Here is a 14,721-nt window from a genome sequence, read left to right as displayed (position 1 = left end):
CATAGTTATGTATATGGATATATTTTTCCTTGCAGGTATGATGTTATTTCATATCCGATGCATAACATAATTATGTATATGGATGGATTATCCATTGCAGATACATATAAGATATTAATATCATAAACTTGTTTAAGTTGTGTATAGTATTAATCTAATAAATTTATGCACTGTAGCTGACTACAACATATGATTTATGTTTATGACCAGAAAATTAACATATTCTAGTGCTTTTACATTTATTGATAGATAGCTTTAATCTCAATGGTTGTTTTTTCAATTTTTGATACATAATACTGTTATGTATAAGAATTCTTATTTTGGTGAAAATTTAGTTAAGTTTTGTTTTAGATTGAAATAACATTGGTAAGCAATGTTTATGATTACAAGGGATCAAATATGTAATCAAAGAAGTTCTATCTCATCTTTTGCATATTGATAGTTTATGCAATCGTGAGTTTTGAGGTGATATAAAAAATTATCTGGATGAAGAAGTATTTGAGTTATTTCGTGAATCCTTCTTTAGGGTATTTCTCAATATGAATCAATGCAACTTTCAAGGCCAAATATCAAAATATCTGCTGATGTTTGAGATAGAAAAGAATAATTCGAATGAAATTCATGTATATATCAAGGAAATTGTTCCCAGGTTTAGTATTTTGGAGTTTGTACGCGTCACCGATATTAAATGTACTGATAATATTGAGGATTTTATTTATCCTGAATCATCTATGTCTAGTTTAATAGAGAAGTATTTTTCAAAGGCAAAAACTGAAATAACCAAACTAAGTTTGATTCGCCATTTCAAAATAGAAAATTTAATCGAGATGCTTTGCACATGGATATATTGTATTTCATACATATATTTTTGCTTTTACAATTACGTGATGCACCAGTTAGCCTAACAGACTTTCAAATGGTAGAGGATGGTCTTTATGAATATTTTTCACGAGAAAAAATTACGTTCGAGAAGCTGACAATGACGTGGAGATAAGAGTTTTTTGCTGAAAAATAACTATATCATTTGGAAGCATACTGTGCATACTGAATATCTGGATATCTGAATGTTGTTTTAAAGTTAACAAGAAAATAGTTGTTCGTTAGGGTAACTTTATTTCGAGTATTTTTAACTAGTCAGTTGTGGGAATAAAGCCCAAATATAAGAAGTTCCTGACTGAGATGTTTAGTAAGGTATATCTCAAGCACAATCTAAATGTTGGTGTTTTTTTTCAATACATGTATTCTGCTCAGTTTAACCTGTATGATACATTAATTACTTTTGTGTAAGATGGTGTACTTACATATGATATATATAATATTATATGTCATCTAATACATCTTTGCATATCATTAATTAGTTAATAGCATCTAATGATTGTCTGATACATTTAGTGTTTAACTTTCTTCTATTTTTATCTTGATATTTTACTGACAATTTATTTATACCAACCTACATCCCACAACTAAGGAACTTGAGAGGATTGATTTGCCAAATTAAGTGGGTATTGAAACATATGACCCCGTTGCATTATCTATACTGACCACATCGAGCGTTCACCACAAAAAAATGATTTCCAATGGTAAACTGATAGTTTCTTACTCATAACTAAAAGGTTTTGAGAATTTTAGTACCAAATCATCAACTAAACTATTGATAAAGGCAAGACAAACTTATAACACATCGGTTACACCCCCTTCAAAAAGAAGGAAGACAGTAAGTTTGACAAAAAAACAGTCATTATGTCAAAAAGGAAGAAATCATCATCTTATTCAAAAGAAAAAGTATTCAGAGGGCCATCAAAAACTCCTGATGAAACCACCATTGAAGAACCTAAAGAGTCACCATATAATTTTGATCATGGTCAACAAATATAAATGGTTGCTTTTCAGTAGCGTGAGGCAGAGAAATATTTCATAGATCTTCCAGTATGCATTAAGATCAATAAATGATGAAAGCTAATACAGATGTGATAAAGTCGTATATCCAGTCTTATGTAAGTATGACTTTTGCTTTATTAGTTCAATTGAACTTATTTATGTCTCAACTAATATCTTTTTATTTATGTGTGAAGGTTGCCAAAAAAATTGAGGACCTTCAGACATTAGGCACTAAACAACATGCAGAAGTGATGAAAGCTCTGACACAAAAGCAAGACGAAGACCAAATGATAATTTTTTTAAGGAAAATAATCTTCATACAATGTAACTCCTAAAAATGTTGCCACTACAGTTTATATAGGTCGAGGATGATATTGATAATTCAAGCGAAGATGACTCTAAGAAAGAAAAAGGTGGCACAAACAACTTGTAGAATAAGGACAAGCCAAAGTATCCAGATTATAAGGTTATTTATTTTGATATTTAATTAGTTAAATTTATTTACAATATATTGATATAATGTACGTTATTTATTAGGATGATGATGGAGACAACAGTCCAATTAGTGATCTCCTAACGGATGGACAAGTCAATGTTGAACCTATCAAAATTGATTATCAAGATTGTGTCAATATAAATCGTGCAACGTCAGATACCAATAATGTCCAAAATAAATAGAAGGTAAACAAACATTGCTATGTATCAGTTCACAAATTGCTAAATAGATAAATAGTAACTAATACTTAACCGTTGAGTTATGTATCTCACAATGCAACTGATTTTAAGTTTCATATACAGAACAATGTTTCAATTAGTAATGTATCAAATACATTACTAAACTTTATTTAATATGATATGTACTAATTATCTATTAGCTATGTATCAGTTATATATTTAGCTACCTATTTTCTATTACCTTCTCAATACTTTGGGATACAATACTGATATTCAACATATCAGATTGAACTTACTGTGAAAGTGGTTATTTTTGTGGGTTTTGTTGTCCAAATCAATTTTGTGATCTAAAAAATAAATCATTTCTTTTCAGTTCATCGAATTAAGGCTAACAGATATTTTATGGTCTAACAAAATTTCGTTTCAGTTCAGTTCAGTTCATCGAATTAAGTCTAACAGATAAATCTTTGATAAAATGAGAAGACATAACTGTAATACTCTGTATGTGAAAAGGAATGTAATAAATTTCTGGTTTTAGTCTTTCATTTGTTCAAATATTTTATGTGTTATTTTCCCCCCTCTTGTGTTCTGCAACTCTGCTTTACCTTATTCTTAGAATTGTACAATTGCCTGATTTAATCAGCAGCTCAAGAGCGAGCGTAGTAAGTTTGAAATGTCGCATCTATTGATGGTTTCATTTGATAACCTCAGAGAGAGGCTGGAATAAGTATTCTCCTATTTAATAATTTAGAGTGTGGCTGCTCAAGCAGACATGACACCGTCAACATGTCTGCTTGAGGAAAAAGATTATTTTCATAATTTTGATAATTTTGAGTCTTTATGTTTGAATTGATTTTTTCCCTTGTACCTGTAATTTGTGCACCATAGCATGAAAACACACTTTCTTTAACTTGGGTTATTAACTGAAGGGTCGTAGAGAGTGTTGGAGAAGATGTCCATGATTTAAAACGAGGGCATTCAGTTGTCTCGATACTTCTGACCAACTGTGCATAATGTATACATTGCACATCCAAGAAGAGCAACACTTGTTCAACATATGCTTAGAGATGGCATAGGTAGATTCACTACCTTGGCAATTAATCTTTTTCTTCTATAATTTGGGTAAGAGCATTATGTGAGAAGGCCAAAGAGATACTAATGGAAGAAAGTAATGTTCAGGTATTAAACCTTTACGTGGTCATAAATTTTCTGTTGCTTGTGCTGTGTTCTAAAGTTACTATCAAGGTTTAGGCTCTTTTCATTACTCTCTCCCCATCTTTTGAAAAGGTATATCGATATTAGTTATATTGCGATACGCTTTCTGTGAAAACTGCTCCATGTAAGTTAGAAATTCAATCTCTATGCCTTTAATTTAGGTGATCAATGTGTCCTTCTTCATTGCTCTTTCTGTGTGTGTTTATGTGTGTGTTTATCGGTTTTCTCCATGTAATGTAAGTACATTTTCTGATTTAATTATCATAATGTACAACTATTATGTTCTTGCATAGCATACGCTGGAAATCTTGAACCTGGAGAATTCGGAATGGAGACGGATGCATTCATGATGGTGACTCTTTATGAAACTATTTGTATTCTTAATTGATAAGACATGGCAGAGAACTTCTCCTCGCATCTTTCACTGGTTCTCCCTTCACGATGAAGCCCACTATCACATCTTCTGATAACTTACAACAGTTTCCAACCTAACAGAAATTTGCCTCGACCTCAAAGTCAAATCTCTAGCATGTAATGTAATTTGCTTCAAATGTAGCAGGTTTGTATCTCTCTCACATATAGTGGTATTTAATGGTGTGCAGAGTTTTAAAAAAATATTTTCCTGTCTATGGAATCTTAAGTATGTCATAGCGTTTGAATCATTTATAAGTACGAAATGGTTAAATGAAAAAAATAATTAGATTTCTTACATTGTATTGGTTTGTTTCTGTGGTTGTGAAGGTACTGTTATGAACTTTTAATCAGACAAGTTGGCCCTGGAATAATCCAGCAAATACTGCTAAGATGAAAAAGTAATCCAGAAGAAGAAAGTCCTCGACGTTCATGTTGAAAAACAAATGCAAAATGGACAGAAAATTACATTGTCCGAAGAGGCTGATCAAACGGTAAGATCATCTGTCTTCTCCAACATGTTAGTACAATAACATTTACAATATAGCCTATCGTGGTTTCTGACTTAATATAGTATCTTGTAACCTAATAAAGTTACTGGACATATAATTTTTGTGGTCCAGCAGAAAGAACATCCGAGATTCAAGCGAAAGGGTGAAGATTTGTTTGTAGACCACACATTGACCTTAACCATTTTCTGGCATTGTTTACTTCATTAATGGAAAAGTTTGTTGGACTCAGAACTCAATTTATGGTGTCTGTTTTAGATCTTGCTAGTTCTTTCCTTGTGAATTGACTAAATTGAATGAGAACTTGTACTTGAAAGTTGAATATGACTAGTTCTTTTAGTGGTTCCTTTATGTTTTTTATGGGGATACACGGTTTATCTGTCTTTCCTATATATTATTTTTTGATCCACTAAGCCTAGGTTGGTGACCTCCATTGCACTCAGTAGGGGTGCCTGTCTAAGGTCGGCCCAAGTGGTTGAGCTTAAGTCATAATTTGTGGTAGTGAAGCCTATGTTCATGTGGCCGGCCCCTATGCTGGATTATGGGAAGCAGCCTCTCTACCTCCGAGGTAGGGGTAAGGTCTATGTACACTCTACCCTCCCCAGACCCCATTTTGTGGGATTATACTAGGTATGTTTTCGTTGTATCTACTAATCATAGTGTTAGCTGGTGTTTGATTTGTATATTTACTTATAGCTGGATACTAAACAAGGCTAAAGTTGTACTCCTTTCCTAAATTGATTATCAGATTTTCGTATTGAGAACCAACCGGGCCAGTTTGTGGAGTTCAGTTGGATTTAGATAATTTATCTTTTGAAGTATTAGTAGTATACCTAAACAATAAAAAAAACTGCTACAAGTTGAATATGTTTAATTTCATAACAATGAAGTTTTTCTCTTCTTGGAAAGTGTTACTGAAATACCCTTTAGTTTAACTTTGAAGAAGTAACATAAGACCAATTTAGCACTAATGATGTACTTTTTAGGAAAAAAGATGAAGATGGAAAATTCTTGCCCCTTCGTTCTCTATGTTTGATATGGAAAGAAGTAAAGCTGCTACTGCATACATACATCTCGTGTTTGCTATTTCCACCGAGATCAGTGACATTTACATTATCAAACTGACAATGATGTGTGCTTCAATTACTTTAATCATGTTGAGATTTTGCTTTCGCTTGTATGATGTCCTATACAAGCTCCACATTCAGAGCATTAACCAAAGTATTGCTATAAAGATTGTAACACTCCGAGTCTAGTACCCCAGATGCTACACGGTGCTCATAATCTCGAAGGACCACAAGCTAACCCTTAACTGATACCTGTAACTGAGCACTGCATAATATACTGAAAAATGCAAAAATCTGGCGGAAACTTTCCATAAGGTTCAATGCTAAAATAAAATTGAATAAAGTTTAACAATATCAAAACTAAAACAACTCTCTGAACAAGTAGTCTGAAAGCCTCTAAATTGTCTGAACTGTGGAGTTGATGGGAAAATCCCCCAACTAACTCCATCTACTGAAGAATACTGAATCTAATGCAATATAATGAAATAATAGAAACATCCTCGAATGATGAGGACTCACTGCTAAGTCTACTGCTATTGACTGAGTTTGAACTGCGAAGGGTGCTCGCGATCCCATGCTTCTGAACCTATGGCATAAGAACCCATAGCATAAGAGAAAAGTATGCGTCAGTACGTGAGAATGTACTGGTATGCTAGATGGGGTAAGGCTGAATGCAACGGCTCATATGCATGAACTATACTGACTAAATAATCTGAGTATGCTGCATGAGGATACATTCATGAATGCATAAACTATAACTGAGATCGTAGTGACACTAAATACTGAGTCCCGAATGCTGATTTACTGACATATGAGTTTACTAATGCTAGGATACTGAATCTACTGATATTGATATTTGAGGTTACTGAAACTGATTAACTGTATCTGAGATCAGTCCTGTCTAATGGGTGATCTCTGAATCTATTGGTACTTGATACTAATAGACTGTATTTGAGATCAGTCCTATAGCGGGTGATCTCCGAGTCCACTGATAATGCTAGTGAGTCCTAAATTTGAGCTACTGAGCTGAGTTCTTTTACTGAGACTGATTCTAAAACTTAGACTATGGGAGGTATTCATCTAACAGACATGCCTCGAATTTGAACTAGTGGGGTCCAACTTGTAACCCTAGCTAGAAGGGTGTTAGTACCTTGCCACGGGTAAAGACAACTGCTATGGGGTCAGTCCTAATCTAGCGGGTGACCCTTGAGATCAGTCCTGTACTAGCGGGTGATCCCGAAGTATGTCAGTCCTAACTAACGGGTGACATCTCATGCCTACGCTGGCTATGTAGTTCTAGAACTTAGGGATTGCTTCTAGGGATCTCAGTCCTATCTAGCGGGTGAGCTCCCATCCCTAGGTTTGCTAGGTGCTAAATCCTACTTCCAATTGAAAGACACTGAACTGATTTCTTAGATCATACTAGGCTTGACTGAACTGTTACTGATCTTGACTGAACTGTTACTGATCATACTTGTTTGGCTAAGCTAAACTGGATTCACTGAGTTCCATTGACTGACGAAATAATACTGAGTTCTGAATTGACGATGGAATATCTTGAATTTGGATCTTCAATTGTAAACCCTAAGCATGTTCTTGAGGAAAATTGAGAGAAAACTAGTATATATGGGTAAACAATAGCTGAATCTCGTGATATAGGATTATATGAGTGGGAAAAAGACTGAAATAACCCTGGGGTCGTGGCTGTTTTAATGACTGATAACTGGGTACTGACGCGCTGGTCGACGCAGCGCGTCGATGATACCCGACGCGTCGCGCCATGATCACGTTAAGCCTCAGTACTTTTGATTGGCAGTCCTGGAAAAATATTGGCCAACGCGATAGGCGACGCAGCGCGCCAAGATTTCATTGGTCCACTATTTTGGGCACTGGAACTTGGTCCAAACGAGGTCCAAAAAATCCATAACTCATCTGGGAACCCCTATTGACATTCTCGAGCATGGATTAACTTAAATATCAAACCTTTATGGACGTAAAGGTCATGAAAGAAGAACGCCAAATTTCAAAGGCTAAAATAGACTAAGTCTTAACACTTCGCTGAAATTTTCTAAGTGTTGGAGCTTCTCTTGACATGCTTTAAAGAGTTTTAATGACTAGGAAAATTTGCGGGGTCTTACAATATCTCCCCCTTGGGAACATTCGTCCTCGAATGGGACTGACTAAGCTGAGATTTCTGATAGACTGAACTTACTTAGCGGACGTGAACATCTGAAACATGACTATATGATTGAACCACTGATATACTGAAATCTCATACCAAACATGCATATCTTATGCATGGATATCTGACTGAGTTGATTCTCTTGAAAGCATGACTGAATATGTAATGATAACTAATACTAAGTTTGTAAGGGGAATCTGAGCATGGAACTGAATGGATTTATGGACATGAAAGCATCGGGGAATTCTAGGGTATCTCCCCCTTAGGACACTGTGTCCCCTCCTAAGAATGCTTACTTTATTGAGATAGGCGATGAACAAGGCACCCACGAGTTGGCTCATAACTAAGTCTGAAAATAATGCATGACTCATGAACTGAACTGAAATCGCAACTACTAGGACTTTCTATCTTGGAATAGTTACCTTCTTGAGATTTTTGATAGCATGACTAGACGGAAAGATAGGAAACAAACTATAAGAATCTGACTGCCTGACTGCCTGACTGCTAAATTGACTTGCTGGCTTTACTAACTAACTCATGCTAAAAACTTAAGCTCAAATGGGAGCAAAGGATCTAAGAATGCATATCATGAAGATAAAGGACTTATAACGTACCCAAATCTATATTAGGGGAACCTTCTAGATTATGATGAGTCTGGAGTGCATAAAATTTGTTCCGACATTGACCACTAGTGGTACTGGTAGTTACGCCCTGCTGACGCATATCTTTACCCCTCTGAGCCAATTCTCTACACTCCCGCAGCCTCTAGCCTGGCTTACTACATCTAAAACATACCTCGCTGTTTGCTCTACACATACCTAGGTAATTCTTGCCACACTATTCACAAAGCGGATAGGTAGGCTCACTTCTCACATTACCCTAGGCTTTGGAGCCTGGCGCCTCATCATGACTAACATTCCTAAATTTTGGTGTGGGTACACTAGCTGAGGATAGAGCTAGGACTGAAAACTTCCAACTATGCTGAGAATAATCACCACCCTGTGACTCTGGCTGAGAATAACTAAAACTACCTGTTCTGTCCTTCTTACTCTCTCTCTTTCCTTAGCTTTCTCTGCCTCAATGTGCTGAGCGTGCATCATCAATCTAGAAAGATCTATGTCTCTATTAAGCATAGCAGTCTTACACTCCTTAACCACTACCCTAGACACACTAGTCACAAACTTACTCATGCTTGCTCTAGGGTCATCCATCTGATCAGGGACGTACTTAGCCAATTGGTTGAACTTGAGACAATACTCCTTCACTGTCATGGAGTCTTGCCTCAGGTTCATGAATTCTTCTATCTTAGCTTCTCTCATCTCTAGTGGGAAAAACTTATCTAAGAATGCTTCCTGAAATATCTGCCAAGTCATGGGAGCTGCATCCTCCCCTCTACTCTTCCTCCACATCACTACCCAATCATCAGCAACATCCTTCAGCCTATAGGATGCCAATTCTATATTTTCCTCTTCAGAAACATGCATGACCCTGGGTGATCTTCTTCACCTTATCGAGATAAAGCTGTGGGTCCTTATCTGCCTTAGACCCAAAGAATTCTGGCGGGTTCATTCTTATAAAGTCTCTAATTCTGGTTGAGACTAGACCCCCATCTTGCTCAAGTGGGGCTGCAACCTGACGGTTACCTTGAACATTAGTTGTCACAGCTTGGGCTAGCATCTGAAAAGCTGCCCGAAACGCTGTACGGGACATATTCTCATTCAAAGGATCTGCGGGCTGAGGTGGCTGGTTATCATTCCTATGGGCATTAGCTTTACGAGGAGGCATACTCTGTAAATAAAAAAAAAAGGTGGATTAAGCTAAGAATTAGCTCAAGCTCATACTCACTCGGACGACAAGAACATTGAAAGAAGGGAAACTATTCCTAAAACATCTTATAGCCTCCTGTACATAAATGTGGTGCGTAATACACCCATGTATAAGACTCTACTAGATACGGCTTTCAGACTCCCTAGGACACTATTGAACCTTAGGCTCTGGTACCAAGTTTGTAACGCCCCGAGTCTATTACCCGGGATGCTACACGGTGCTTATAATCCCGAAGGACCACAAGCTAACCCTTAATTGATACCTGTAACTGAGCACTGCATAATATACTAAAAAATATGGAAAACTAGCGGAAACTTGCCATAAGGTTCAATACTAAAATAAAACTGAATAAAGTTTAACAATATTAAAAACTAAAACAACTGTCTGAACAACTAGTCTGAAAGCCTCTAAACTTTCTGAACTATGGAGTCGATGTGACAATCCCCCAACCAACTCCATCTACTGAAGAATACTGAATTTAATACAATATAATGAAATAATAGAACCATCCTCGAACGATGAGGACTCACTACTAAGTCTACTGCTGCTGACTGAGTCTGAACTGCTAAGGGTGCTCAAGATCCCGTGCTTCTAAACCTATGGTATAAGACACCATAGCATAAGAGAAAAGTGTGCATCAGTACATGAGAATGTACTAGTGTGCTAGATGGGGTAAGGCTAAATGCAAGGGCTAATATGCATGAACTATACTAACTAAATAATCTGAGTATGATGAATGAGGATACATGCATGAATGCATAAACTATAACTGAGATCGTAGTGACACTAAATATCGAGTCCTGAATGCTGATTTACTGACATCTGAGTTTACTAATGCTGGTATACTGAATAACTGAATCTACTGATATTGATATCTGAGGTTAATAAAACTTAATAACTATATCTGAGATTAGTCCTATCTAATGGGTGATCTCTGAATATATTGGTACTTAATACTAATTGACGGTATTTGGGATCAGTCCTATTTAGTGGGTGATCTCTGAGTCCACTGATAATGCTAATGAGTGACTGTATCTAACAGTCTTGAATCTGAGCTATTAAGCTGAGTTTTTTTACTGAGACTAATTCTAAAACTAAGACTATGGGAGGTAGTCATCTAACTGACATGCCCCGAATTTGAACTAGCGGGGTCCAACCTGTAACCCCAATTGGAAGTGTGTCAGTACTGTGCCACGGGTAAAGACAACTGCTATGGGGTCAGTCTTAATGTAGCGGGTGACCCTTGAGATCAGTCCTGTGCTAGTGGGTGATCCCGGAGTATGTCAGTCCTATCTAATGGGTGACATCTCATGCCTACGCTGGCTACGTAGTTCTGTAACTTAGGGATTGATTCTAAGGATCTCAGTCCTATCTAGCGGGTGAGCCCCCATCCCTAGGTTCGCTCGGTGCTGAATCCTACTCTCAACTGAAAGACACTAAAATGATTTCTTAGATCATACTAGGCTTGACTAAACTGTTACTGATCGTACTTGTTTGACTAAGCTAAACTGGATTTACTGAGTTTCGTTGACTGAAAAAATATTACTGAGTTCTGAATTGATTACTGAACTGAAGCTGGAATGCCACTGATATTGAGATTACTGAGATTTCCTAAGTTCTATAACTATCTAAGTTCTACTAAGTTTTGTAACTGATTAAGAGTACTACTAATCATGGAATGACTGAGATTATCTTGAAAATGACACTGGCTCTAGACAAACAACTAATTTATCGGGTATAAATACCCCTAGGACACGATAACATAAATAATACAAGATAGGACAACTCATACATAACATGACAATAGGCTATCATTCATAACACAATCAATGAGGCATCTCTTCAAGCACTTGGAAGTCTTAACATGTAAATGTATAGAGAGTTCATACTATTATCTCATAATTCATTCAATAAGGAATGCACATGAGTAGGAATGCATGCAACATATCATAATTCATTCACTAAGGCCTTTCAGCAAACACTTGGGATGCATTAACTTATTGGGGATTTCTTGTCAACATGCTATAATGACTCTATTTCCATCACATAAGCATTTTATCAAACATATGGGGAGCACACTTTGGTCATACAACATTCAACACACTCAATTAACATGGTTACATCAATCAACATCCATCTTATGGGGCTTATTATGAATATGATGAAATTCACCACATACTAGAATCAATTCTTGAAACTTGTAGTCTAAATCATAAATATAAACTCAACAACACATAATCATGAACTTCAATTCACATAAATCATGAAAACTCATAAATACACAAACTTTATAATTTTAAAAATAATTCTTGAACTTCTTGGGTGAAAGGAACCCAAGAATCAACATCTAACATACCTTAGTTCTTGATTCTACAAAGATTGATGGTGGAATTTCTTGAATTTGGATATTCAATTGAAAACCCTAAGCGTGTTCTTGAGGAAAATTGAGAGAAAACTAGTATATAGGGGTAAACAATAGCTAAATCTCGTGTTGTAGGGTTATATAAGAGTAGGAAAAGACTGAATTAACCTTGGGGTTGTAGCTGTTTTAATGACTGATAACTGGGTACTGACACGCTGGTCGACGCGGTGCATCAATGGCATTGACGCGATACCCGACACGTCGCGCCATGATCGCATTGAACCCCAGTACTTTTGACTGGCATTCGTGAAAAATATTGGCCAACGCGATAGGCGATGTGGCGCGCCAAGATCGCGTTGGTCCACTATTTTGGGCACTAGAACTTGGTCTAAACAAGGTCCAAAAAATTCAAAACTCATTCGGGAACCCCTATTGACATTCTTGAGAATGGATTAACTTAAATATCAAACCTTTATGGACGTAAAGTTTACGAAATAAGAATGCCAACTTTTGAAGGCTAAAATAGACTAAGTTTTAACACTTAGCCAAAATTTTTTAAGTGTTGGAGCTTCTCTTGACATGCTTTAAAGAGTTTTAATGACTAGGAAAATTTGCAGGGTCTTACAAAGATACTTGTGTTTATATCATTTGTTGATATAGTTTGGATGTGTATAAATGAAAAAGTGAAGACTTGGTAGTGTCTTGAGTGATGTTTAATTTAGAATTGAAGAAGTGATCGAACAATGTAAGTTATTTTATTTTGCTGGCCAAGAAACTACATCAGTGTTGCTCCTATGGACTATGGTATTATTGAGAAGTATCAAGTTTTGCAGACTCAGGCCAGAGAAGAAGTCTTGCAAGTGTTTGGGAATGGGGAACTAGATTTTGATGGATTAAATTGTCTACAAGTTGTGAGTATTTCAGTTTTGCTGATTTAATTCATATGCCATGAGTTTCTACTTTGTTACTGTTGTTGCTTGAGTTTTTGAATATGAAAAGTTTTGAGCTTTGTGACACTAATGTTTATAGTGGAATAGAAGATGCCATGACGAGGGGGTGGGGGGCACGTGTGAGTTTCTTTTGATAATCATGGGGCTGGCATCTGCCCTGTATGGAAGATTAAGAAAGTTAGCGACCTGATCATAGGGAGCAGTTAACCAGAGCACGGTGGCTGTAGCTGTAATGTTAAGTTTCTATGCGTCTTTTTTTTGCTAAGATAAAACTGAAGGAGAAACACTTTTGTTGCAGGTAACGATGACCTTATATGAGTCATTACTGCAATATCCCCCATTAACAACACTTATCCGGGATGTGAATGAAGATATTGTATTAGGAGAATTGTCTCTACCTTTTGGTACACTAATATCTTTGCCAGTGATTTTATTGCATCATGATAAAGAGATATGGGGTGAAGATGCAAGTAAGTTCAATCCAGAGAGATTCATCAAGGTGTCGGCATCAGCAATGTGCTTAATTAGAGATTTGAATGGTCAAAAAATGTTTGGTTTCTTATTGGTTGACATTTTAGGAATTAATAGTTACTAGTGTACGCTTGATGATTAACATATATGTACATTTTATATGTTATGCATGGTAGCTTTATAAAATTATTGCAATAGCATAATATATTGTTGAATAGTCTAATAATAATTGTCCTAATAGCATAAAATAACTGTTCCAGTAGCCACAATTAACCGTTGCTATTGCTCATGTTTAACTATCGCAATAGCCTACAAAATAGCTGTCCTATAAAACTTAAAAAACGTCTCAGAAAGTTTTATAATCAAAACAGTAATCAAACAGTCGCAATAGCTTAAAAACCGTCTAAAAAAGTTTTATAGTCAAACCGTCACAATAGCTTCAAAACCATCCCAACATATAATAAATTGTCGCAATATTAGATATATAGGGACGGTTTTGAACCGTTCCAACACCATATAAACCGTTGCCATATGCTTAATGTAATAACTATCGCTAAAGATGTAGCTATAGTGATGATTTTTGCTAACCATCGCGAAAGACTAGATATAGCAATGGTCATACTAACAATCGCAAAAAACCATCACTATACACCTAATATAATGCCTTCAGTTGCATCGGTTCTCTAACCGTCGCTATATATCTTTTGGAACGGTTTTGGTGCCTATAAAGACGGTATGAGAACTATCGCCATAGCCTATTTTTCTAGTAATGGGATTTTGGTTTCGTACCCAAGTGTATTTCGAACCCTTTTTTTATTTCTATCCCAGTGATGACTCTGTGGTATCTAGACGAGTCTATAAGAGTTATGTGGTATCTGTGGGCGGTCGGAAAACTTTGGTGGATCTGTTTGAGTAAGACATGGTTGATTTTGACGTCATATTAGGGATGGATTAGTTGCACTCATGCTACGCGTCTTTAGACTGCCAGACCCATAAGGTTGTTTTTAAATTCCCTAATGAGCCAGTTATTGAGTGGGAGGGTGGTTCTCAAACTCCTAAGAAAAGGTTTATATCATATCTAAGAGTTCAGAGTTTAATCTTAAAGGGGTGTCGCTATCATCTGGTTAGGGTAAAATATTCGAACTCTAACGGTCCTTCTTTGTATTTTATTCCG

At 36.3% G+C, this 14,721-nt stretch overlaps 1 protein-coding gene and 1 pseudogene across 5 annotated transcripts; both read left to right on the top strand.

The window, feature by feature from the left end:
- Positions 1-2,844: 2,844 nt before the first annotated feature.
- Positions 2,845-13,570, top strand: LOC107873045 (cytochrome P450 CYP72A219; the record flags this gene model as incomplete). Of its 5 annotated transcripts, none has more annotated exon segments than XM_047414930.1 (5): positions 2,845-3,629; positions 4,062-4,327; positions 4,510-4,673; positions 12,899-13,037; positions 13,375-13,570. In XM_047414930.1, coding segments are annotated over 3 exon segments (397 nt in total), but the record flags the coding sequence as incomplete, so codon positions are not given.
- On the top strand, positions 5,083-5,213 carry LOC124899943 (annotated as a pseudogene).
- Positions 13,571-14,721: the final 1,151 nt, after the last annotated feature.

The sequence above is a fragment of the Capsicum annuum genome, chromosome 6, assembly GCF_002878395.1.
Source record: "Capsicum annuum cultivar UCD-10X-F1 chromosome 6, UCD10Xv1.1, whole genome shotgun sequence".
NCBI classification, from domain to species: Eukaryota; Viridiplantae; Streptophyta; class Magnoliopsida; order Solanales; family Solanaceae; genus Capsicum; species Capsicum annuum.
Note: the sequence above shows the minus strand (reverse complement) of the source record. Positions and strands in the feature narration are given on the sequence as shown.